The sequence below is a fragment of the Eulemur rufifrons genome, chromosome 6, assembly GCF_041146395.1.
Source record: "Eulemur rufifrons isolate Redbay chromosome 6, OSU_ERuf_1, whole genome shotgun sequence".
Taxonomy (NCBI): Eukaryota; Metazoa; Chordata; class Mammalia; order Primates; family Lemuridae; genus Eulemur; species Eulemur rufifrons.
In genome coordinates, this window is record NC_090988.1 from 25,620,575 (window position 1) to 25,647,626 (window position 27,052).

At 33.2% G+C, this 27,052-nt stretch overlaps 1 protein-coding gene across 1 annotated transcript in view; it reads right to left on the minus strand.

Annotated features, from left to right (window-relative positions):
• The window catches only part of ATM (ATM serine/threonine kinase), a 121,630-nt gene that overhangs the window by 24,266 nt on the left and 70,312 nt on the right, over window positions 1-27,052 (minus strand). Inside the window, exons 36-54 of the mRNA XM_069468973.1 lie at window positions 25,140-25,317; window positions 22,505-22,592; window positions 20,504-20,659; window positions 17,085-17,172; window positions 12,453-12,541; window positions 12,251-12,353; window positions 11,545-11,690; window positions 10,748-10,852; window positions 9,323-9,442; window positions 7,947-8,181; window positions 7,225-7,392; window positions 6,035-6,148; window positions 5,370-5,575; window positions 4,477-4,684; window positions 3,430-3,543; window positions 2,941-3,099; window positions 2,275-2,413; window positions 1,136-1,218; window positions 62-202 (exon numbers count right to left, since the gene is read on the minus strand). Of these exons, the coding sequence (XP_069325074.1) occupies window positions 62-202; window positions 1,136-1,218; window positions 2,275-2,413; window positions 2,941-3,099; window positions 3,430-3,543; window positions 4,477-4,684; window positions 5,370-5,575; window positions 6,035-6,148; window positions 7,225-7,392; window positions 7,947-8,181; window positions 9,323-9,442; window positions 10,748-10,852; window positions 11,545-11,690; window positions 12,251-12,353; window positions 12,453-12,541; window positions 17,085-17,172; window positions 20,504-20,659; window positions 22,505-22,592; window positions 25,140-25,317 (2,640 nt within the window). The remainder of the gene's footprint in view (window positions 1-61; window positions 203-1,135; window positions 1,219-2,274; window positions 2,414-2,940; window positions 3,100-3,429; window positions 3,544-4,476; window positions 4,685-5,369; window positions 5,576-6,034; window positions 6,149-7,224; window positions 7,393-7,946; window positions 8,182-9,322; window positions 9,443-10,747; window positions 10,853-11,544; window positions 11,691-12,250; window positions 12,354-12,452; window positions 12,542-17,084; window positions 17,173-20,503; window positions 20,660-22,504; window positions 22,593-25,139; window positions 25,318-27,052) is intronic.

Consider the following 27,052-nt stretch of genomic DNA (forward strand, 5'->3'; position numbering starts at 1 on the left):
AAATAACAACAAAAGGTTTTAATAACCCTCTAAAGACTAAGCCAGAGAAAGGAAGTCTCACCTTAACAAGCTGTCTCCTTTCCTTGCCATCAGAGCCTACACAATCTATTATTTTTGGTAAATTTAAACCTCCTGCTAAACGAAATTCTGCTTTAAATGATTGTACAGTCACCAGATTTCTATATTCTCCTGTGGGATCCACCTAATAAAAAATAAGTATGATAACAGGTCAGATACACTATTTGCATTTAAAGAAAAATAAATTATAAATGGTAATTTTAATATTAAACAGAGAAATGAATGACAATGTGTTGTTGGTTAAGAACTGGAGCTATAATTTTACTTATGTTTAATGAAAAGATTCACTTAGTCATCCGAGAAATAACAAAACTCCTCAAAAAATCTAGTGAGGTAAATTTTGGAATAGGGTGGAAAGGAGTTTCTAGTTCGTAATTGCTAAATCTGGCATTTTCAGGAAACATTCGGCTAAATAATGTAGCTGATATAGCTGGAAAGGTATCAGTTAATCCACATGATGCAGCTATATTTCAAATCAAGTAACTACAGATACTAAGCCCTAAACTGCAAACTCAAAAGAGAGACTTACAATGTACTTAAGATGATCATTTTAACATTTATTATTACATATATGCCTGCCTACATGGTACTTCCAGTAATAAAAAATTGTTAGAACAGACTTAAATGTATTATGCATAGACAGTCAACTTAATACTACAATACATACTCTATTACCTAATACTGTAGTACATCATAGCCAATACATTCTACTGCACATAAAATTTTAAAAAAACAATACATAATAATTGGGAAATTTCTTGTCAAGTCAAAAATTAATCTTGGCATAAGCACATGGAAACTTTCCTTCTTCTAGCCAATGAAGATAACAGTCTAGAGACCTTCATAAGAAAGATGGGAGGTGTAAAACTGAAGACAAAGAAAAAGAAAGCAGGAGAAGCTTTTGAGTATTTTAGGGCTTGAACAAAGGAGAATCTAATACTGAAAATTATAGGTTGAAACACATAAAATTGCCAATATTTAACAAGGCTATTTCAAATGTTCAATCTAATAAAGAAGAATTTAATTCAAAAAATCAAACGAGTTAACAATAAATTACCTTAATTTCCATAGTAGGTACAACAACATCTTCTAAATTCTTAAGTTTAGTGATTGGTTGGTCTGTTGGAATACTTATGCCTTCTGCATTTAAAAATGGACAGTTTTTAGTGACAACTGCAAACTAAGGAACAGCACAAAAGGTAAAGCAGGAATATTCAGCAGATGCCATAGGCCCCAACTTGCAGCTAATCTGTGTTTCAGGCCCTGATTTAGAAATGAAGACCCTGGGCTCTGGCCATTATGCAACTCAGGATCAGAACTTAATAATGGTTAGTGTGGCTTACAAATGAATTTGCAGGTTACCTGGCACTGGTAATTAGACCAGACTCCACCTGACAGACCAGACCGAGCACGTTAAAATAATTGCATAACAGTTTGCATAGCATATACATAACATACTCCTGTCACATTACTATTAAACATGGCTAAAAGACATGACAATATTCTCTGTTTGCTTAGAGAAACAATACATGAAGTCTCATTTTTATTTTAAAGTAGTAAGAATTTAAACTTGAAGATATGATTCTGAATAGAAAAAATACAATTATTAAAGTATGGGGAGATACTCAGAAGCAAGTGCACACTTAGAGACTATACACAAATCAAATATTAGAGCAGCTTATAATCATCTGAACTGAAGCAGCAAGAAAAGTGATTAAATAAAGGCATTTTAGCACCTATGGAAGAAATAGTAAGGTGTTTTTAAGTTCCAGGGTACAATGAGTAACCACTATCATTAAAAAAAAAAAAAAAAAATGTGACCCTAGAAACTCTTAGTTTTTCAGTTACTTTCATAGACTTGTCTCTTTAATAGACTTGCTGCAATTCTCTGCAACAAGTGTGTGCTCCAGAAAATTACCAGAAGAAATCAAACCATTAATTTAGTGTAGTCATCTATTATCAGTTCCACCAGAAGATATTAAGTGAAAAAGAGACTAGGGGATGTTGAAGCTATTAGATAAAAATTAAATTTTTGGATCATATGTGAATTATAACCACCAGGACCTTTTTTGTATTTGTAATTACAGCATTGTTAGTGATTTTAAACAGATTTACTTATTAGGCTCTCTAATTACTATATCCCCCTACAGAGAATAACATAGCAAGAAAGCAACATTCATTCTTTCAGACACATACTTCTCTGAGTCTTCCACTGAGTGGCATCTAAGTTTGCTAATATAATATAAGCATCACAAAGTGCCTCAATACTTCTGACCATCTGAGGTCTCTTACTTCTGATAGTACGTATTATTTTGTTTGCAGCCTCCATTCGATCCTATTAATAAAAAACAAACGAAAACATTACATAAGGAACTGCCCAACACTTAAACTTCTCAGAGTCACACAAACAAAGAGAAAAATAGAATTTATGTATAATCTAGACAATGAGATCACTATAATTCCTCAGATACAAACAAAACAGTCATCTTATGAATGAAATACATCCAAAAGTACAATACTCTCAATAGTCAATGACTTAGATGCCTTTCAAAAATCAATTTTTGGGTGAAGGATGACGGTTACATTAAAAGCCCAGACTTCACCACTATGCAATATATCTGTATAATAAAATTGCCTTTTTACCCTTTAAATTTATTTTTTTTAATCTATTTTTTTCCTTTTGCCTATTGCTGTGAGGGAAAAAAGTAAAATACTACTGGTATCTCCTATGCTTTGGGAAATGTTCAAAAATTGTGAGCTGATTTTAGGTGGCATCATAATAACAAAGGATTTTAAAAAGAAATATTCTGGGAAAGAATGAGCATCACATTTCAAAAAGATATGTATGTTTAATCCAAATACCTCATCAAGCTGAGAGCTTTGTTTAGGTGCATTTTTAGTTATTCTACTCCTTCTTGCTGCCTCTGGTTTGGTCAAAAATTCATCTTTGTTTGCATTTGCTAAGGCCAATATAATAAACAAAGTATGATGGGTGTGATCTATTGAAATTCTAGAGATGAGCTGTAAGAAAATTAAGAACTATTAGATTTATTCAAATAAACAAAAAAATAGAAAACCCATATTTTTCATTTTGCTTAGCATTAAAATGTATGTTACTGTCTAGATACTGCAATGAGTAATGTGTGTGTATGTCTGTGTGTGTGAGAAACAGATAGAGAGGCACATGAGAAATAAGAGAGAAATTGAGTAACTTATGTGGAGTGAGAAGAGACAAAATGCAAAATTTTGTATTTTCATTTTCCAGAGAGAAATGGCAGTATTTATTGTATATAGTATATAGTAATATAAAAGAAAAGCTATTATTGTATTTTGATTTTCAGGTTTACTTACATTATTGAGGACTTCATGAAATCCTAGGCCTCCCATCATTTTGGTCCCCATTCTAGCAGCCAATTGGTACATAAGAGGCAAAAATTTATATGATGGAATCTTCATTCCCTCTTTCTACCATTAAGAAAAAAACACCAAAATTAAGAAAAAATGTATTTCAAATATTCTCACATCTAAGCAAATATTCTATGATAATGCTCTTACTAACATAACCTAGTGGTTGTTAATAAAACTCCACTAACTATATTCTTTTCTTTGTCACTTATCTGAAAATCTTTCCAATGAGCATTCTAGATTGACATGTTGGTAGGTCAATATTTGGTCCTAAATTAAATTGTATTCACAACTGGAATACTTGCCACTGCTTATATTCCAGTGAATCCAGGGAGGACAAATGTGGATGTGAGTACTACTGTGATCTTGACTCCTGAGAAGTCAATGTATAATAAAATGGAATAATTATTTTTCCCTATAGGCCAAAAGTAATAGGATTTTGTATGCACTACAGCAGAGATTGACTGTATCTATTATGAGTCTTATTCTTTTCATCCAGGAGAACCATTTTACCTTCAACCTTCACATAGACTTACAATATATTAATATATCTTGTCAACCTGACTTTAATATTAGTTGTCATCACTAAAATCTAACATTTTTAAATAAAAACTTATGAAATACTGCTGTTCTAATATTTTCTTTAAAATATCTTTTTTCTATTTACAAAGGTAATTCATTATAAAACTCCCCATAAAAGCATAAAGCAGGGGAGAAAAACCCACCTGTGATCACATGATCTTTAATTGCTTTTTACATCCCCCAATCTAGTTCCCCATTCTGGGCACTCTCCTGTGGTAACTGCAAAGATGCAGGACCAAACTAAATTATTTCACCTCCACACAAACCTGCATGATCTAGAGCTTATCAAGTGTGTAGAGCACTGAACCAAGTGCTAGTGATACAAAGGGGTATACAAAAGCCCTGGCATCAAGGGGCTTATGTCTAAGTTTTTTAAGCACAGGCTACAATATTGGGTTGAATAAGACTTGCCTTCATCATGCCATTGACTTCAGAAACTCCAGAATTTTCAAGCCAGAGGGAACAAAGTCGAAATACCCACATATCATGTTCTTCTCCACTTAATAAGCAGTTGATGTAATTTTCAACTGCTTTACATAAGAAGCGTTTACGATCCTCTTTCAATGCACGGAGTGCACATTCATCCAGCTCCAGCTCTCGCTGAACCTTTACTGTGTATCTTGCATCGAAGGAAAATGCAAAAGCCATAAAATTTTACAAAACTACAAAATCATACATTATATACAACATAAGTGGAAAATCAGGTGTCCATCACAGGAGAAAAAGCAAAATCTTAAGGGTTATATTATTAAACATAAAGGGAACAAACTTACTTATGTCTTAATTGTGCAATTCACATAATTAAACCTTCCTAGACAACCAAGGACAAAGTGGACTCTACCCCAAGCTATTTAGTTAACTTAATTCTCTACTTACACTAGAATACAGATTCACATCAGGCTTAAATAAAAGGATTTAATTATCTAATTGGTAACTCTTCTGCATTTTATTTCAGCACCTATCTCTTTCCACTGTGATACTAACATACCAAAAACAAAAAAACAAAACAAACAAAAAAACCCCAAAAAACAAATAGCTAATATCTACATACTCTACAATGAGCTTAGAACCAGAGCATGAATTCTACACAAAGGAACACATGTCAATGTCTTACATACTAATTTAAGTTGTGATTAACAACCACACTAGGGCCAAGACAGTCCATATGTATACTTAAGCGAAGCTCTGTTGCTCAAAACTATGCCAGATAAAAAGATCAAGTTACACTTTCTACACAAACACATTCACTCAGCTGACTTTATGACTGGTGAAGACAAAATTGTCACACGTAGACTCCTAGTTACCTATTGGTCTGAATTTTATGTTCCCTAAGGAGGCCCACTTCCTCTTTGGCCCTTTTCAGGAGAGCTTGCTTGTTTTCAAATTCTGATGATTTCATGTAGTTTTCAATTCTCTGGTACTGAGTATCTGAGAACCGGGCTAATGAGAGACATGCCTTCATTTTTCCATTACTTAGCTCATCACTGCTTTCTCCAGCAACTTCCACTGCCTTCAAGAAAACATAAACATTTAAACTATATTTACAAGTACTAAATACATCTAAAGAATTACTCATATTAAGGTAATACCCGTAACTAAAGTTTAATTTATATACACATAAAAGTGAAATTATATGAAACATTATCTTGACTTTTCAAAATAACTTTGGCAGTGTAGAAATAACCCAAGATCTAATATTTGTAAAGAACTGCTCAAAAACAAAGAGCTCTATCAAGTTTAAAAATAATCACATCATGCTTTTCATGTGACACTTATTTAGTGATGTAATTATTTCCAAATTTAATTAAACTAAAGGAATAACCTAAAGATTATACAGAGCTACAACAGTGATAATATATAGAAAATAATACCATGCTTTTATGTGCTTTTGAAATACCTCTGGTCTCAATTAAAAGATCAAGTGTATTCATGCTAAATAACCATCTTAAGCATTGCTCCTAAATCTTACCTTTTCTAGATAGGTCTGCATAATGACTGCAGGACTTTCTACGCAAGTTTCTGCTAACCAGTTGCCACAAATTCTCAGACATTCTGTGTATATAGGTTTTAGGGCGGGATCATCCTGAAGAAGAAAAGCAAAATCTTAAAATGTTAATTCATTATTATGACTATACAAAACTGTCCTCCATGTAAGGGAAAAAAGCGGTTAAAAATATTTTTCCTCATCTCCTTTCACCATACAACTATTTTAATAATTCCAAGTATGTAAGTTTATGAAATGCTCATTTTCTATTACCACCATTATTGGAGTAATTCACATTTACTGAGTACTTATATATGCCAGGCACTTTCTAGTGGCTCTGTTTATTAACTTATTTAGTAGCCACAAGAATCCTATGAAATGAGTACTAACATTACCCACAATTTGAAGATTAGAAAACTGAGGTACAAAGAGGGTGGGTAGAACTCCAGACAGGGCCCATACTGTTAAGCAATATTTAAACATATTACTGGCAACAACTACTTTGGTATAATGATGATTTTTCTAATAACAGAGGATGCCATACAAGCATGCAAGATCCAAAGGTAGAGTAAGTTGATATTCACCAAGCAGGTAGGTGTTTGACGGACACCATAGGAGACAAACCTTTGAACACTTCATGATTGCTACAAATGCCTCTACTTTATCCGTTGTCTACTGGGCATACAGCTGAAGTAGCAACACAAGTTTGCAGTAACTAATAGGTAATGTAAGATAGACTATTAGATGTGATATTTTTAGAGCATTTGGATTGACAAACTAATTGTCCCAACTTGCTTTTTTTTTTCCCTACTTTTGTTCTGTCATTCATTTTCTCTTCCATTTTTTCACTTGCCATTTCAAATTTATAGTGGCTATTTCATGTTTATGTCCCATATGCCTTTCTTGAATTCTACAGAAAGTTAAAAGGCTTAACATTGGGATACATTAAATGAATCTACTACAAGAAGGACTAATTTAATTGTTGTAAACAGGAAAAACAGACAGTTTCAAAACTTCTTTTACAAATTAATTTTAAAAAACTTCTTTTTACAATATCTTGCTCATGGATTAGTAATTTCAAAGCTTTAAAATAATTATTAAAAATATTTTAAAGCATAGTTGTTTTTTTTTTAATGACAGTAAAACACTATTTCAGCCAGTTAAGAAAAATAAACCTTTGTATAGCTGACATCCAACTTCTTGATCATTTGCTTGAGTATACTCAGGGCAAGACTCTGCTCCTCTTTTGCCCAGAATACTTGTGCTTCCTCCAGTTGCCACTCAGAGACTCCACGACTAGCTGAATTATACTGTTTAATTTGAAATATTGCCCTTTCAGGGAGCTGAAATGAAAATGACATATGGGAATAAATACTTTTATTGTTACTACTACTACCATTAATAATAATAATGAAAGCAGCAACTATCATTCACTGAAGACTTAACTATTTTTCAGGGACTGTCTTAAGTACCTTTCTGCTCATCTTCCATCCCACCACCTCACATCTATCTGTGTCTCTGTCTCTCCCTCTCTCTCTCTCTCTCTCTCTCTCTATATATATATATATACACATACACACACACACACATGGTAAGTCTGTATATATGTAGACAGTGTATATAATCACTCAACTGTTATCAATATAGTAAGCTTGGTATCTTCTCATTTTATAACCAGGAAATTGAGGTTGAGAAAAGATTAAGTACTTTGCCCAAGGCTTAAACTCAGGTATAATTCCAAAATGAGAAATCTTAAACAATTAGTCTTACAACATGTTATTAAGAACAGCAACCTCTATTTCTCAGTGACATTTCTTTTTCACTCATGCTTTCTGTTTTCTGAAAAATAAAAGGAAAGGTCAAGAGGTGAGATGACATAGTTTTAAATCATTTTTACCTGAGTGTTCTTGAAAGTTCGGGCCAGTATAGATAATTCTACAAGGTGCTTGGTAAGAATGTCCTTAAAACATTCTTTTTGGGAGTTCTCCATTTCCTTTTCAATCAGGATCTCCAAAATGACTGTGCGTAGAGCCATGATAGGCTCCTGAAAACTAAAATCACTGTCTTTGAGAAGCTGGGAGTGTTGCCGCCACTTAACATAGACTTCAGAGAGCTGTTCATCCGTGATGGATCTGAAAACCAAATCACAGAGTTCATGTAAACAAGAAAAATTGAAAAAAAAAATACTATGTGGGTTCTGAAACTTAAGATATAATACAAAAAATCTTTTATAGTAACAAGACTAGAACTTGTAAATAGTCTTAAATATGAATTACAGTTTAGAAAACTACCAAATGCTGTGTAGTCAGACCTTTAAGAGATCAGCAGATAGGACACAGAAGATGAACATTTTTAAAATTTTTCTTAAAAGTACTCTTTGACTTCACAAAAAGCAGCCCTTCTAAACAAATAATCTTCTGGAATGAGAACATATTCATCAGATCTATCATAAAGAATTAAAGGAAACCTCTAGTCCTGCTTCAGTGCTCCTTGCAGTAAATGAGGACATGTCAGCAAGGAAATGAAGCAAACTCATTAATTACCTACTGAGGATGACACTCTATGCATAATTGCAGCTGTCAAAGAAATCACAATCTAGTAAAGGAAAAGCTGGCATCTGGCAAAGGTTTCATTTACCAACATTATTTATTAAAGGAACAGAAAATGCGTATTATACAATTAGTTTATGTGAATAGTATGTTTTCCAAATAATTAAACTACGTAATACTATACAATCCTTCCGAACTACTGTGTTAAGAGAAATAAAAAAGATGATGCTGGGAGACTAAGAAGATGACAAGGTGATAACTAAGAAATGAAAGCTTTTTTAGTTGCCTGACACAGAAGTAAATAGTAACACAAATTCATAGGAACCAAAACTTTAATTCTTCCCTAAATAACCCTATGGAGCAGGTCTCAAAATTTTTAGTAACTCAAACTTTTGCAGTAATGCAATGCAGTGCTAAAGCAGAATGGAGTATCACATGTTATGGCAAAAACATGAAACAATTCTATCTGGGTAGAACAGGGGAAAAGGTATAAAGAGGAAAGCACAAGTAAGCTGAATTTTTAAAATTTGAATTTTTACAATGAACATTTTTGAAAATGCTTATTTAATAAAAGCATAGTCCATTAGGGCTAATCAACTTACATCGTGATAAAAGGAAAGAAACATACCTATAGTTGGTGTCCATATAGTTTTTATTTTTTAAAGTCACTACTGGTAACGGAAAAGCTGCACTTTAGGATTACAAAGTCATATGCATCACATACCTCGAGAAAAGCTCACCAATGTTTTCCAGCTCTCCAATAGCCTGCAGTCTGCTAAGCGTGGGGTAGAGTGAATACACAGACTCAAGGCTGCCCTTACACAACTCTTCTACTTCTTTTACTCTAGTGGCAAAAAAGAAAAGATACTTTGAAAAGTTAAGAAAAGGTTTTCAGGCAGATAAATGTTCAAATTTACTGTTAAAGAGTTCTCATCATAGGCTTAGCTATTGATCTAATAATATAATACTAATATTCACAAGCAACAGTGAATACGAAATAGCAGGGGAAACAAAATACAGTTGACCCTTGAACAACACAGGTTTGAACTACACGGTCCGCTTATACTCAGATTTTCTTGCACCTCTGCCACCCCTGTGACAATAAGACAACCCCTCCTCTTCCTCCTCCTCTTCAGCTTACTCAACATGAAGCCAGTGAGTATGGGGACCTTTATAATGACCCATTTCCATTTAATGGATAGTAAGTTTATTTTATCTTCCTTATGATTTTCTTAATAACATTTTCTTTTCTGTAGCTTACTTTATTGTAAGAATATAGTATTTCATACATATAACATACAAAATATGTGTTAATTAACTGTTTATGTTATCAGTAAGGTTCTGGTCAACAGTAGAGTATCAGCAGTTTAGCTTTTGGAGAGTGAAAAGCTATACTCAGATTTTTGACTGTGCAGGGAGGAGAGAGTCAGCACTTCTCAACTTCAAGAGGTTCAACGGTGAACTGTAAATCTTGGAATCATACAGACCGAGATCCAAATTCCAGTTCTGCCACTATGGCTGTGTAACTTTGGGCATATTACTGTATTTCTCCAAGCCTCAGTTTTTTCACATCCACAGTTATTCTGACGATTAGAGAATACGTATGGAGAAAGCCTGCCAGTGGCTAGTTTATAATTAAATGGTAGCAAATATTATTTCTGTGATAAATATAGGATTCATTACATCACTAACTACTGTTAAGCAAAAAACATGCTATACATCTGTTTAGCCCACCATGGTTAAGCACTTATTCCATGTCTCATCTCATTTGTGCCTCAAAACAAACCTGTAAGTATTAACCATCTATTACAGTTTTAAAAATTATAATACTAATGCTAAGAGAGATAAATGCTATATAACTACTACAGGAGACCAGATAAAATTTTCAGGATACTTGTACAGGAATTGAACAAAGGGGTGGGAATCATCAAACTTTCTTGAGGGCTCAGAGTAAAAAACTGACCTGGGATCCCAAAGAGAAGTTTTTTGGGGGAGGGCAGAGAATAACAAGGAGATACCCAATTACAGCCACCAAGTCTATATCCCTTCATCAATGCAAATCCTTACACTGAAATTATTTCCCAAGTTTTGAGAAAAGAAGCCATGACATTAAATGGTAAAATAAAATAACTTTGTCTTTTTATAATACCTGGCATATTTGAGACTTTCATAAAATGTGGAGAATTCTCTGTCTCTTAAATACTGCAGAGCATTGTACAATGATTCATGGTAATTGGTTTCTTCTATTTCTTTTCTATGAGATAATTTTAAAAATCAAAGAAAAAATATATTTAAAAACAGAGAATCCCAAGATATACATGTATAAACAACTTTACCAAAGGACAACATTTTAAAACTAAAATTAAGATTTATGTATTCTAAAAAAATACATTTCTAGAATTTTTAGTAAGAAATACAAAGAATTTATCACTTAAATTTTTCAAGCAGAAAAAAAGGAAAGTTCTCAGATATTATGCCTGGTTCTAAATATGCTCTACTTCCATTTATCTGCTCAATGACCACCTATTACGTGCCAGGCAGTAGGCACCAGGTTCTAAATCCAGAGATCCATTAGTGGACAAGTCAGATCAGCTCCCCACTCTCTTGGAGTTTATGTTCTGGTTTAGAGAAGATGGACAAAAAGTAAGAAAAAATACCAGATAGTAACAAGGGACATAATACAGAGAATTAAAATAGGTAAAAAAAAAAAAAAAAATAGAATGACTAGGTAGCTGCTTTAGAATTAGTCATCAAGAAGTTCTCTTTGAAGATATGACACTATGAGAGTCTGAATAGCAAGAAGCCACGCACATGGTAACTGAAGAAAAAGGAGAAGACACATCTAAGCCCTTTATGTAGGAACCGCTTGGCCTGATCAAGAAAACACACAGAGAAGGCCTGTGTGGCTGAAACATAGCAGGCAAGGGGAAGAATATGTTGATTTACAGAGGCAAACACTGGTCCCACTGCATATTCCTCCATGCTGCTTGGTAACGAAGTTCCTGTAGTTCAGCACACCATTCTTTATTTTCATAATCTAATCCTTTTAAATAGATGGAAAGAATATGGCAGAGTCCCAAATTCTGCAAGGCCTAAACAGGAATTATTAAAAAAAGAGAAGTAAGTAATCAAAGATATCAAAAGAAAAAAAACCCAGCAAACATAAAAATTAACTTTAAAAATTTTTAGTTCACAATCACTTAGAATCTAAAAATATTGTTTAGTACGTTTCCCAAAAAACCCACAAAGATAGAGCTTAAAGGGCTCTAATACTTGAAGGAAGAATGGCTAAGGAGTAGCCAGTAATAGAAATGATATTTTCTGGAACCAACTCTAATGTCAACTGTGAGAAATAATTTACATGAGATTTTCCATGTGAAGCATTAAGTATATTACCTGGCACATTGCATACACTCAAGAAATGTCTTCTATTGTTAACTAACAGGACTATGATCAACAAATCTGTTATCTTTTAGGTCAACTGTCTGACTTTCCTGTGTACCCCTGAATTTTTAGCTTAATGCCTGAAAAACAGATAACTTCCAGTCTTATCTCTAGAGTTTATCTGGCTGTGTAAATATTCCATTGACAAACTGAAATAATCTCAGCACTACGCTAGTGATGGCATTACCAAAGGAGGAAAACAATGTACCTGAATTATTCCTGCCTGGCGGGTTGATGAAGAGATTGCTGTCTCCAGGTCATATGTTACTAGGGCTTTCCCCCACATTGCTTCATGTTCATATGTTCGTAGTCTATAAGAAAAGATTATAAAAGTACCTCTGGGTTCTACATGCATGTAACTTCTTCATAAACAGAATTACTGTATGATTACCTAGAAAAATGCACCTTACCTGGTAAGGGGTTGTAGCATTTTCCCTCCACCACAGCCATACAGACTATCTGGCTCTCCTATACTTCTGTAGATTTCTAAGAGAAGATCCTGAAAATACGGAAACAACAAAAATTGGAAGGGGGAAAAAAATCACTTTAGGAATTAAGCAAATTTTAAATTGTATGATTACCAACATGAAACTCCCAACTCCCAACTAAATGTTATAAAAGTAAAATATGATTATATTGAAACAGTTGACCCTAAAGCAACACCAGTTTAAACTGTACAGGTCCACTTGTGCATGCATTTTTTTCAATAAATATATTGGAAAATTTTTTGGAGATTTGTGACAATTTGAAAAACTCATAGAACATGTGGCTTAGAAATATTGACAAAATTAAGAAAAAGGTATCTCATGAATGCATAAAATACATGTAGATATTAGTCTATATTTTCATACCAGAAAATATAAGCAAATCTATTATAAAAGTTAAAATTTGGCCAGGCGCGATAGCTCACGCCTGTGATCCTAGCACTCTGGGAGGCCGAGGCAGGTGGATCGCTCAAGGTCAGGAGTTTGAGGCCAGCCTGAGCAAGAGCGAGACCTCATCTCTACTAAACAATAGAAAGAAATGACTTGGACAGCTAAAAATATATATAGAAAAAAATTAGCCAGGCATGGTGGCGCATGCCTTAGTCCCAGCTACTTGGTAGGCTGAGACAGAAGGATTGTTTAAGCCCAGGAGTTTGAGGTTGCTGTGAGCTAGGCTGACGCCACGGCACTCTAGCCAGGGCAACAGAGAGAGACTCTGTCTCAAAAATAAAAAAAAAAGTTAAAATTTATCAAAACTTACACACACTTATAGACCATACATGGCACCATTTGCAGTTGAGAAAAACACAAACAAATGTAAAGATGTAGTATTAAATCATAACTTCATAAAATTAACTATAGTACATACTGTATTACTGTAATGATTTCATAGCCACCTTCTATTGCTATTACGGTGAGCTCAAGTGTCATGAGTATCCACTTAAAATGCTGTGTTATGTAAATCATCTCTGCGTGAGCAGTTCATCTCTCCAATAAATTGCATACTGTGGTAAAAAGTGATTTTTCATGCTTCTCACATATTTTTCATCATGTTTACTGTCATACTGTAAGCCTTGATTAACGCCACGGTACCCATACAAAGTACTACTGGTAGTGCTGAAAGTGCTTCCAAGAAGCAGAGAAAAGTCATATTACAAGAAAAATGATTGATATGTACTGTAAATTGAGGTCTGCAGCTGCTGCCATTTTAGATAGACGATTCATCTTGTAAACAGATTATGTAAACTCATACTATCAATAAAGACAGTCCAGTACTATAAATATATTTTCTCTTATGATTTTCTTAAAATTTATTTTCTCTGGCTTACTTTATTACAAGAATATGGTATCTATTACATATATGTGTGTTATATGTATTATTTGTGTATACTACATATACACAAAATATGTATTATTTGTCTGTTTATGTTATCAGTAAGGCTTTCGGTCAAGAGTAGGCTATTAGTAATTAAGTTGTGGGGGAGTAAAAAATTATACATCAATTTTCAACTACACAGGGGGTTGGCAGCACTAACCCCTGTGTTGTTCAAAGGTCAACTGTATATACCAAAGATTTGGATCAGGAAAACAGCAGACTAGTCCCAAACAACAAAACGATTATAGTCTACCTGAGAAGAATTACTCACAATTTCATGAATTAAGTAAGAAATAAATACCAATCTACTAAGCTTTTATTACATGCAAAAATAATCATAAAAACAAAAATAAACAATCCTGTCAATAGGTAAAACTGTACAGTCAAAAATGAAGTTATGCAAATCTGACTCTTGAAAACTGAACGATTTGGTAAAAATAAAGTTTGTGAGTTTTTCCTTGAAACAAAACTCAAAACTGTATTAGAATTGGTAAAATTTCACATGGATAAAGAAGTAGCTTGATTACTCAAATCTCTGTTATAAAATTTACACAGGAAAGATTGATTCTGTTTAAAACAATCTCAGTAAAATAAAAATGAAAATAGAAACTGAACTGCATAGAAAACTGATTGAGCGATTTAATTGTCTTTATAGTACTTGCTGTTAGAAATATTTTCTAAATACAAATTCACTGATATTGGTATAATTCTATAATTCTAATTCAAATGTTTCTATTCAGAAACATGAAATCAAGCCCTCAGAAATGAAATGTTCAATACCCAGGCCTAGCACAGTGTCTGGTACACATAAGATGTTATAAAAACTCAGCAGAGGAGGAGACTATGAAGAAGCCCAAAAAGGAAAGGAAGAAAATGAGGAGAGTGGGTCAAAAAGGTGAACAGAACATAGTTCAAGCAAGCGGTCAACTGAACGTTAATAGAACGTTCAGGAAAGAGGAATGAAAGGTGACCTAGCAGATTTAGCAACATGAAGTTTATGGAAGACATTAGCAAGTACTATTTTAGTGGGATGAATGGAAGGAGAGGAAATGGAGACATTAAATATAGACAACTCTTTCACAAGTTTGGCTGTTAAAGACAGCAAGAAAGGTGATACCTAAAAGAGAACATAGGGAAGAGGGAAATTATTTTGTGATTGTGAGAAGGGGAATGTGTTTAACAGGAGAGGTTTTAAAATGTTTAGAATATAATTCAGAAGGAGCACAGCCTATTAAGAAAAATCCTGAGAAAGAGCAGATAAAAATAAAGCGCAGGAAGAATGATTAGTCTTAGATAGAAGGCAAAACTGTTTCTCCACTTAAACAAGAGGGAAGGTTCTGAAAAGAACAAATATGCAGGGAGATTTCAAATGTTTGACAGTGGGATGCAGGGAGATTTCTACCTATGCCTCCTATATTCTCCAAGAAGTTAGAGGCATGCTGAAAGAAAAGCAGAGAAGAGAAGATCAGAGGCTTAAAAAGTGGAGTTGAAATTGTCATTGTAGAGGAATAAGTTGACCAATGAAATTCAGTAAGAATGCTGGGCCATGCAGAAGCTTTTTATTAATAATTTGACCAGGTCCCATTTATTTATTTTTGTTGTTGCTATGACTGCTTTTGGGGTCTTCATAAATTCCTTGCCTAGGCCGATATCTATAAGAGTTTTTCCAACATTTTCTTCTAGAATTCTTATAGTTTCACACCTTAGGTTTATTCATCCAAGGACACAATCAATAGAGCAAACAGACAACCTACAGAATGGAAGGAAATATTTGCATACTATACATACGATAAAGGGTTGGTAACCAGAATCTACAAAGAAGTCAAGCAAATCAGCAAGAAAAAAAACCAACAACCCCATTAAAAAGTGGGTGAAAGACATAAACAAAAACTTCAAAAGTGATAGACTAGTGGCCAAAAAACACGTGAAAAAGTGCTCAACGTCTCTAATCATCAAGAAAATGCAAAACCACAATGAGATATCACCTAACTCCAGTGAGAATGGCTTATCTCAAAAAGTTCCAAAACAACAGATGCTGGCGAGGATATGGAGAGAAAGGTACATTTACTCACTGCTGGTGGGACTGTAAACTAGTACAACCTCTATGAAAAGTAGTATAGAGATACCTCAAAGAACTAGAAGTAGACCTACCACTTGATCCAGCAATCCCACTACTAGGTATTTATCCAAAGGAAAAAAGTCATTTTATAAAAAAGACATTTACATTTGAATGTTTCTAGCAGCACAATTCACAATTGCAAAGATGTGGAAACAACCCAAACGCCCATCAATACATGAGTAGATTAATAAAACATGGTATATGTATACAAAAGATGCTAGATCACCATTTTTTATGGTGCTCAGTCATAAAAAAAAATGGTGATCTAGCATCTTTTGTAACAACCTGGATGGCACTGGAGATCATTCTTTTTACTGAAGTATTGTAAGACTGGAACAACAAACACCACATGTACTCAATACTAAATTGGAAATAAGTGATCAACACTTATGTGTACATATGGAAGTAAAACTCAAGAGAAATCAAGTAGGTGCAAGAGGGGAGGAGAAGATAGGTAAATTCACACCTAACGGGTACAATGCACACTAACTGGGTGAAGGGCACACTTACAACTTTGATTCAAACTGTACAAAGGCAAATTATGTAACCAAAATGTGTATACCCCCATAAAATTCTGAAATTAAAAAAAAGAATGCTGGGCCAATTTGAGAGTGGATATTAATAAATTTATAGAAGAAGCAATCTGCTTCTTTTGTGACATATAAACAAGTGAACAAATAAATTTACAATTATAAACTATAAGTACTATAAAGAAAATGAACAGGGAGGGTGCTATGGCAGAAACTATATGGCACAAACTCACCCTTATGAGATATTAAGAGGTGATTTTACTTCCACCTTTCAGATGAAAGGAATCAATGTTGTAAAGGTTAAGTAATTTTTACAACATTATATAATTAAGAGGCAGAGTCAGGATTAGAACTCAAGTCTGTCTACTCCAAGGCCTAAGTTTCAGGCCAAAAATTTATATATATATGATGCTCAGTTTAGTAAGTAAATTCAGTTTTACAATCAAATGACATCTGCATAGTCTCTATAACAGAATAATAATTCAAAGTATAAAATAAATATTGTCATAAATAATAGAGCCTATAATATTTACCTGTAAACTTATTCCAGTTTCTTCTTTACTTTTTTCACTCAAACTAGAAATAGTTGTACTCTGGCTTCCATCTTCAAATGTAAGACTTCTGTTTGTGACAAAAGCACCTCTTTTAATAAGAACATACTAGTTAGAAGCTTCTACAGACTCTGACGGAAAAAACCAATGAAGGTTGCAAATAAAACAGAATGACACTTTAAAATGTAATAGCATTTAGACCTAGGATGGAAAGAAAATTTGTGAATGTTAATTCTGTGAATGAAAACTATATTTTAATAATAATCTCCTATATATGGGAAGGCTGTATGCCAAAATATAATTATTTATAAAAAGACAGGACTGTTTAAATATAAAGCAAAATGGGCCAGGTGTGGTGGCTCACACCTATAACCCTAGCACTTTGGGAGACCGAGGCGGAAGGATTGCTTGAGGCCAGGAGTTCGAGACTAGCCTGAACAAGAGTGAGATCCCCATCTCTATGAAAAATAGAAAAATTAGCCAGGTGTGGTGACATGCACCTGCAGTCCCAGCTACTCGGGAGGCTGAGGCAGGAGAATCCCTTGATCCCAGGAGTTCGGGGCTTCAGTGAGCTATGATCATGCCACCACACTCAAGCCTGGGTGACAGAACAAGACCTCATCTCAGGCAAAAAAAAAGAAAAAAGATTACTGAGATTATGAAATAAGTTACAGTCAGGATTAGAACTTAGATTGGTCTACTCCCAAGGCCTTAGCTTCAAACCATGCATTCACACATGATATTGAGTTACATGAGTAACTTTAATTCTAAAATCATAACAGCTATAGTGTCTATAACAATTATAATCCAATATATAAAATCGATACTATCATAAGTGATAGTACCTCTAATATTTACCTATAAACTTATTCTAGTTTCTTTACTTTTTTCACCCAGTCTAGAAATAGATGCACTTTGGTTTCTTACTGATCTTCAAATGTAAGGCTTCCTACTAATCCACTTCCTTACCAACTATACATTTCTGATAAGTACACTAATTAGTATAACCACTTTAAGAAACAGTTGGGCACTATCGTATAAGGTGGAAAATTTGCATACCCTGCAACCCAGTAATTCTACACTTAAGATATATGTAATTGATAGGAAAATATGTAAATAAATTGTGGTATCTTATCACAATGGTACATTAAATGGCAGTCAGAAATGAACTATAGCAACACACAGCACAGAGAAAGCATATAAAAATGCTGAATGAAAGAATAAGGTACAGAAAATTACACATGTAATTTCTTATTAAGTTCAAAAATACAAAAAACTAAACCATATTTATGGGTTCCTAGTTATATGTCAAAAATAATCATCTAAACGAATGAGAAACACAAAACTCAAAAAATATTTACTTCTTGATAGGAGCACAGGAGGATGGGAGAGGAGAGAGCATTGAGTGAAAGAATGCTGTTGACAGTATTTTATTTTGCTTTATAACCTTCATGTACAGATATCACGTGTATTTTTTTCCTTATTGGCATATTATATTTAAAAAATAGTTTCTGGAGGAGAAATCTGGAAAGTGGGGAAGACAGTATCATTAGCGGGTATGACTTTGTAAGTCTAAGGCTGCAATTTATCCAGGCAACAAATACCTACAGAGTTGCCAGGACTTCTGTCAGGCATGGCCTTATGTATTAGAAATATTAAGATGACCGAGGGTGTAAACTAACATGTGTTGTCTAAATCCTGCTTGGAGTTGTTTTGAATTTACTTCTTTCTAAAAAATTATGGACAGTAACATTGAAATCTCATACTTTCTCAGGAACAAGTGAACAAATAAAACTTTACATGTATTCTGGAATATCCAGTATGAGGGATTTTGCTATTAAACAACTTGAATTTAAGAAAGCGGTTCATTTTTTTGACTTGACAGTGTTGGTAAACTGTTGATCTGTATTTTGCTTACAAATGTACTTTTCTTGACCATTTTAGTTTACAAAGCCTCAGCTCACCTAACGAGCCACTGAAGAAAACTAGCATTCCCCCAACACTATACATCTCATCTCTCTATTTGCTTTCCCTTTCCCATCAGACAGCTGGGGGAAAAAAGCCCAAAACAAACAGTCAAGGCAAACACTAAACCCTATTTGTCAGGCACTCTTTCTTAAAGTTAACCAATATAAAATCTAGGCACATCTGCTTTGAAACAAGCAATTCTGCAAAAGTTTCCTACATTCCATATGATCACTTATCTTCAAATTAAAGGTGCTTTTATTTATATTCATCAAATAGCTAAGTTATTCTCTTAATAATTCACCTAATTATTAAGAAATACTATTTTATGAAACTAAGATACTAAAGCACCTTCAGATTATAATAACTACTAACAAATATGCAGTCCCTGACTAAAAGATTCTGAGATAGGCAGTAATTAATTTCTTACCCATTATATACTTCAAGGACAACACACTTGTCTTCATAAGAAGTTTATAGTGATCATGAACATACCAGTTACATACTATACACAGTTTCTACATATTATACATTTAAAACTGTTTCCAACTGAAAAACAGAAATTAAATACCAAACCAGAGAGTTAAGTAATTGGTCCATGTCTCCTAATTAGACTAGGATCTGAATTCTGGTTCATGGTTTTCCACAATCTAAAAACCACATTGCTTCTAGCTTAATGACAATCTAAAGTAAAAATTACCAGTAGCAAAAATGATAAATATATCAACATAATACATCTTTGCTATTTTGATTTCTTAATATGACTCAATTTATGGTGGGAAAGTGAGGCTAAATGTAAAAATAAACACTGGGCTATTTCAAACGAACAAAGATTTGAGGAGGGCAGTTGGGATAATGAAGGGTCTATTTTTTACTCTTCTACTTTCTTGGTTGATTTTTTTCTGTTTTTTACCATGATCTAAGACTACATTTATTAGATTCTTATGAGAGTTCTCACTCAGTCAGAGAAAAGCAAATTAAATTAGCTAGAAATACAGGTAGATAAAGAAATGAAATTTATTTAGTCACAGAAAGAAATCAATCACATTATTTTATAGTCAACAAGTAAAATGGAGATTAGTGGTAAACCAAATCTGAATGAAATTAGAGAATCGTTCAATCACTTGAAAAATATTTAATGATCACTACATTAAGTTCCCAATGCTAGCTGTTATGGGGAGCACAGAGAAAAATAAGTATAATGTCTGTCCTTCAGGAGCTTGCTATCTACATAATTTTTATAATACATAAGTAATAAACATTCCTATTTCAAAGCAGAATTACTTCCTTTTAAAATTTATCATTTCACTTTGAAACAGAAAATTTCTATCTAAATGTCTTTTAAATGGGAAATAGGGGACAAAATAAATCTTTACACCTTTATTGAAACAATCTCAACACCAATTTTAAAAGTCAAAAATGCTAGGTTCCATTACCTTTTCTCTTGATCATCCATGCTTTTCTTATCTGCATAGATTTCTGCATAGAGTAATGCTGTAAAGTGAGCAGCGCAAGACTGAGCCACCTTGGCAACCTCTAGATAATTCAAATCCAGCCAGAAAGCATCATCAAAAACTGTTCCTAAAGAAGGTCTAAAGAAAAATTAAACATAATGTTATTCCATTTCTTTAACTTCAATATCAAATGAAAAGTATGCTGATGTATTATAGAATACAGTGAGAGCAACCACCAAATAGAAAATTACATTCAAATAACCAAAAACCACATTTCCCTAATATATAAACATTATAAGATAACGTGGCTGAAAAGTCCTATTTCTCAATCTTTTGGGGTTTTTTCTCCCCTCAAACCCCTCAGAAAATCTGATGAAAGCTATAGACCATCACCCCATACAAATCTGGGGTACATACCTGCTCTCCACGAAGAGATCCATGCACCACAGGCTAAGAATAGGATGCGCAGAATAGCTAAACACACACACACAGACACACACACATGCTCTCTCTATAAAATACTTTAATAAAAATGTTCTGTTTCTTCTAAGACACAATTACATGTCTTTCCTATTGTGGTTCATTTTTTCCTTACTTTATTACCTATGTTGAGTTATTTAATAAAAATCTTCTACTGCATAATTGTAGGTTAGAATTAAAAGGACCATAAATATCTTTTTTAAAACTAACATTATAGAGATGTCACAAGGTAGTGATTAAGAGCACTGGCTTTGAAGGTGGATACAGCTAGGTTCAAATCTAGCTACATTACCTATTACATTACCTATTACCTATTACTAGATCCTTGACAACTTAACTTCTTAAGCTTCGGTTTCCCAATTTCCTCTATTGTAAATCCTGGAACAACATACACCTCAGAGAGTAACTGAGGTACTCAAGGAATCTTCTTTAAGGTCTTATTCTGAATTAAAACTGAATATTAAGAATTTTTATCTTTTCCCAGTCCTGCCAATGTCAACACTATTTTACTCCAATAAGTCTGAAATGAAGACTCGAAGGTGAATCTGCCTCCTAACACCAAGAAAATAGATGCTCCCAGCTACAGTTAAAGCTTCTTATGGGCTTTCTCAGAAAAGAATCTAGTACAAAACAATAAGGTAAATCAATAACTTTCTAACCGAAAACAAAGATACTGAAAGGCATAAAACTTCTTTTTCTACTAGTATAAGGGAGATACAGAGGGAATAATTTTTTTTAAGATATGAATGCATTTGCATTAAAATTTTTTCCATTTTTCTCTCACCTTCCCCTCCCATTCTTTACCAACTAATGCCACCATCACTATATAGACTTATGAGACATCAGTTCCTAACTATTTAAATGATTGGCCTACTATACTATTTCTTCAGAGTTCTGGTCAATTTTCAAGCAGTACAGATCAGTCAGACCAGCCCTCCAGCAATTCTTGCACACACTGTTAAAAATCTCATAAGAAATAATAGACACAAGGATACTATACTGTATGTAAAATGATTTACCAGAATCAAGAAAATAAACATCGTCATAACACAGTATTACCATGGATTTTGAGACCATGGCACATAGTAAAGAAACATATCTTATAATAAAAATACATAAAAGAGACGTTTACACAACTCTATTTACTTCTAAGAACTAAAAGAGAAAAGTTAAAAGAGGGATAACACAACCAAAAGTAACCTGGATAATCACTTGCTCCTTTCCCACCACTAATACAGATGAAATAAACTAAAGTCCAAAAGGCTGCATGATTTAGCAAAGGTAACACTGCTACTGGTTCACCTGGGACAATAACTGAGAGTTCCTGACAGATTTAACCAAAGTGCCACTCTGAATATGGATTATCACAAGAAGACATAAGCATCACACAAATTAAATAGCACTTTGCAGCAACTTCACCTAAAATAATGTTAAAACTCAGCAAGCAGTTAACAGTTACACTTCTAGATCTCCAAACTCAAGAAGCAACACTCATGACATTACCTCTTTTGTCTTCTCATGTAGTCCACAACAGCAAGCATTGTTCTTTGTGATTTTTTATCCAAACAGCATCGGAAAACATGCTCTGACTCTGACAAAAAAACAAAGATATCTCCTCTCAGTCCCAAGCATTCTTGCTTAAGCACTTTCTTCCTACTTGTTTATGTGTCTGTTTCCCTCTACACTAATAAGGTTCTGCTGGGCAGTACCTAACACAAAATTGGTTCTTAATAAATTTGAATGAGTAAATGGAATTTAATGGCATTTCTTTTTCTTTTAAAAGAAGCTATTATGATTAATAAAACTGAGAATTTACATTATAATTTATATTTTATTTCCGAGGGTGACTAATATATTGATTTAATAAATATTTATCCAGGATCTTTCATGTGCTAGGTCCTCAGTATACAACCACAAACAAGAGAGACTACTTCTGACTGCAAAGAACTCACTAACTCACCTGGTAGACTGTTCACACAGTGTAGTAAGTGCTATAAAAGGGAAAGTTTAGAATGCTACAGAGGCATAGAGGAGGGAACCTCATCTGGACAAGAAAAGTTTCATGGAAAAAGGGATATCTGAAAGAAGAGTAATTGTTAGTCAAAAGGAGAGTAAAGGATAGTGTGTCAGGCAATGGTAACAACATCTGAGATGGCTAGAAGCAAGAAAGAACTTGAATTTAATGAAAGAATTTCAACTGTGCTGAACAACAGAGCTAGAAAGCAGTAAGTAAGGACAGAGAGAAAAAGATAGACTAAGTTATTTATAACATAGAATTGGAAGGATTTGGTAATCAGATAAGATATGTAAGAGAGGTTTCTGATCTTGGGCAACTGAGCGTCATTCATTGAAGATGTACACATTAAAAGAAGCAGGGTAGGAAAAGGGATGAAGAAGATGATAAGTTTACTTTGGACAATTAAGTTTGAGATGCACATGAGACATTCAAATGAAGGTTGTGAGACATCAGAAAAGATACTATATCATTTAAATTTTATATAAATCTACATTTACTTTCCTTTTCAATAACAGAATTTTATATGTAAAGATAAATTTTCACTTAAGGTAATAAAAATATTAGCACTCTACATAGAGATAAATAAAACTGGATGATTTTACCTTTGAATGGTTGTAGCATGAAAACATGTGTATAAATGTTAAACATGAAAAGAAAGTCTTGGCCATATTAATAATAACAAATTATCAGGTTCTCATAAGCAATGATAATATTAAGCTAATTATGTAATAAAATTGTTTTTAATAGTACTGTAAATTACATAATACTTAAATTTTAAATGCTTACTATTAATTGTTGATCACTTATAGCTATATTTCCCCAATTAAAGACAAGAAATATATTTTGGTTAGTTGGCAATACCTCTATGAGAATTATTTTAGGATGTTTATTTCAATGGCCTAAAGAAAATTCATATAAGCATATTCTGGATCATTTAGATGATCACCTTATAATCTCACAGGACCACAGAATGGGCATTCATGTATATGTTTATATACTATATTATTGCAAGTGGTATATTTGTAATCGCTGTAAGCCAAAAGAAAAGCACATAAAAGATAAAGCATAGCACAGTGAAATCTAAATCACATTAGAGTCATGTCAAATAAAGGTTCCAGTAGTAAAAACAGAACAAACAATTGGAAGAACTGAGTAATCACAACTTATGCTGAAGTGACTGGAATCATAGTTAGATTGGGAGGAACAACTTAGTTGCAGCAAAACATCATATTAAATCAGTATTTTTATTAGAATTGTATTGGTCTTGAAATATATGATTTTGTACATAGTTTTATATTTGCATATAAAATACATTAATAATATATGAGTTAGTTAACAATAGAGATCTGTGAATTTTGTATCCTTTTTTAAAATTTATGTTTGAAAAATTGACTCATAATGAGTCCTCAATTATGCATATATGTATTATATGTGCCCAATCCCTGGTAGAATTTCTTTTGCTGTTATGCTTTTAGCATGGGAAATATCATATATCACCAGAAGGAGACTAGGTTATAAGAATAAAGTACAATTAAATTTTTGTTTTAAAAAACTAGAAGAATATATACCAAATATTAACTGTGATCATAAGAAATCTTAGATCATAGGATTATGAGTAAATTAATTTTTAAAAATTTATGCAATCTTTCTGTATTTTCTACAACACATAGGCAGAATTTTGTAATACAAAAGTTGCTTTTTAAAATGAGATGGCAAGAGCTCTGAAAATATGAAAATTCTATCAAATATATCAATATTTGATTATGTGTTTTGTCTATGTGTTTTTTCCATTGCTAGAATGTGGGGTGTGCCTTGTTCATATCCATATTGCTAGTGCAAGCACAGTGCCTAACACATACTGAATGCTCAGTTAGGTAATGTACTGTTAATGGTAAAAATTTATACAGGTAATACTATACATTAACATTATTCTAGGTTATTTACATACATTATTTCATTGAAACCTTGTTACAACTTTTATCTCCATTCTATAGATAAGGAAACAAATTTTGAGGTTATCAATTATTGAATCAAGCTTATGAAGTGTTTCTGATGGGATTCTCTAGAACTGAGACGTTAACAGTATAAATGCTAGAATTCATTAGAAATTTAACAGAATACCTGAATCCAAATTTGCAGGAGTTGTGGATCGGCTCGTTTGTGAGGAGTGTCTAAAACAGCTGGTGAAAAATCCCTGAACATGTTTAGAAAGGAGATTTCTCCATAATTCATCTGTGTCTTGGAGTAAAATATCATGTATCAAGTATGGAAGCACAGTCTGACAAAAGTCAGCTTTCACCTAGAATATACAAATGTACCCACTCAATAGTTTCAGTAAAAATAATACCTTTTACTTAAAATTTTCATTTCTTGTTGCTGACATAACAAACTTTTAAGAGATGATAGATTAATCTGCCATAAACTCAATGTACTGCTGAGAAACAAAAAATATGTGCACCAAGAAATGCTTAAAAAAAAATCTTAATAGGTTAGTGTATCAATAACAAACATATATGTTAATTACAATATAATTATTCATTTCCAGTCTAGGCCATTAGTATAGTAAAAATACGATATTGCTTACAAATGAAATTATTCTGTTACTACTTTAAATAAAATTTCAGAGTTGAAAAGTGTTACTAATAACAGAAGCAGTTTTCTAATTCGATATAAGCAGGAAAAGGTATCAAAAGTTTAAGAGAAAAGCTAAAAATCTGATTTTTGTGCATTATTGCTCAGTGAAGACCTATGGTATTCACATTAAAAATGTTCACTTTTTTAAAAACACCAATTTTTGGGTATAAAATTTGGGCAATTATTCGTGGTATAATCCAAGGTGCAGAAAAGTGCTTTAATATGTGTGGTGCATCAAAACAGTATTCAACCTTATTTTTGCCATTCACCATACTCCATATTCATCAAATGGATGAATCGTTACACTCCATATCCATCAAATTCATCCTACTCCACACACATAAAATAGACTGTAGATTACTAATTCACACTTTTTCCTTTTTAAACTAAAGATAAGGCAAAAAGCCAGTTGTACAGGTAGAGAATTTAAGGTATTAGAAATTGGAGTGTGTATATATTTATATTTGGAATATTTTACCTTCTGGCTCTAAGTCAAAACTTAATAAAAATCTCAGCTTTGTTCTCTAATGAAAAATGAGCTGTGTGTATGTCCAGGGTACCACTCTGCTGAACTGGTATGAGTGCAGTATAATATTACAGAGAATGTGATGACTTATTTACTGTTACTACTTTTTCTGTAGAAAACAAGGGCTGCTCTTTAAATTCCTTTCAATGTGAGTGCTCTACCACAATACTTCCCTACCAGTTATTTGTAATTGGCAAATATCTGACCTAATGTGATACTGTGTTTTCACATAACCATGGGATCATGTTTGATAGTACTACAAAATTAGATTAACTTTGTGCTGGTTTTGGATTATACATTTGATAAAAGAGTATAAATCTTCTGTTTGATTTGGTACGTACTTTTACTCTTTATTGAATTAAAATATCTTCAAAAATAAAAAAGCAATGTCGACTGCTGCCCTACCCCTTTTTCTCATTCAGGAGGGCATATCAAGGAAAGTAAATCACTATGCCCTTATCAGAAGCAGTAAACAAAGTTAGAGCAAACTTTGGCTAACGTAAATAATCTATGATCATCAGTATTTATTTTAACTATCATTAGTAACAAATTATTCAAGGCACCCCTTAGAACTGCAATCCCCAACCCCCACGCGGTAGACCAGTATCAGTCCATGGAAAAACTGTTTTCCATTAAAACCGGTCCCTGTTGCCAAAAAGGTTGGGGACCACTGCCTTAGAACTCATCTTCTATTTTGTTACCCCAAAGCTTAAACCTAATGCATAAACTTATGGCTAAACATAAACACAAAGATGCTGACTTAAATAAATTTATAACTAGGTGTGGATGATATGTGGACGCACATAAAGATCATGTGCAGTATCACAGCACTATTTTTTAGATGTATAGATCATAAACATGTATACAGTAGCCA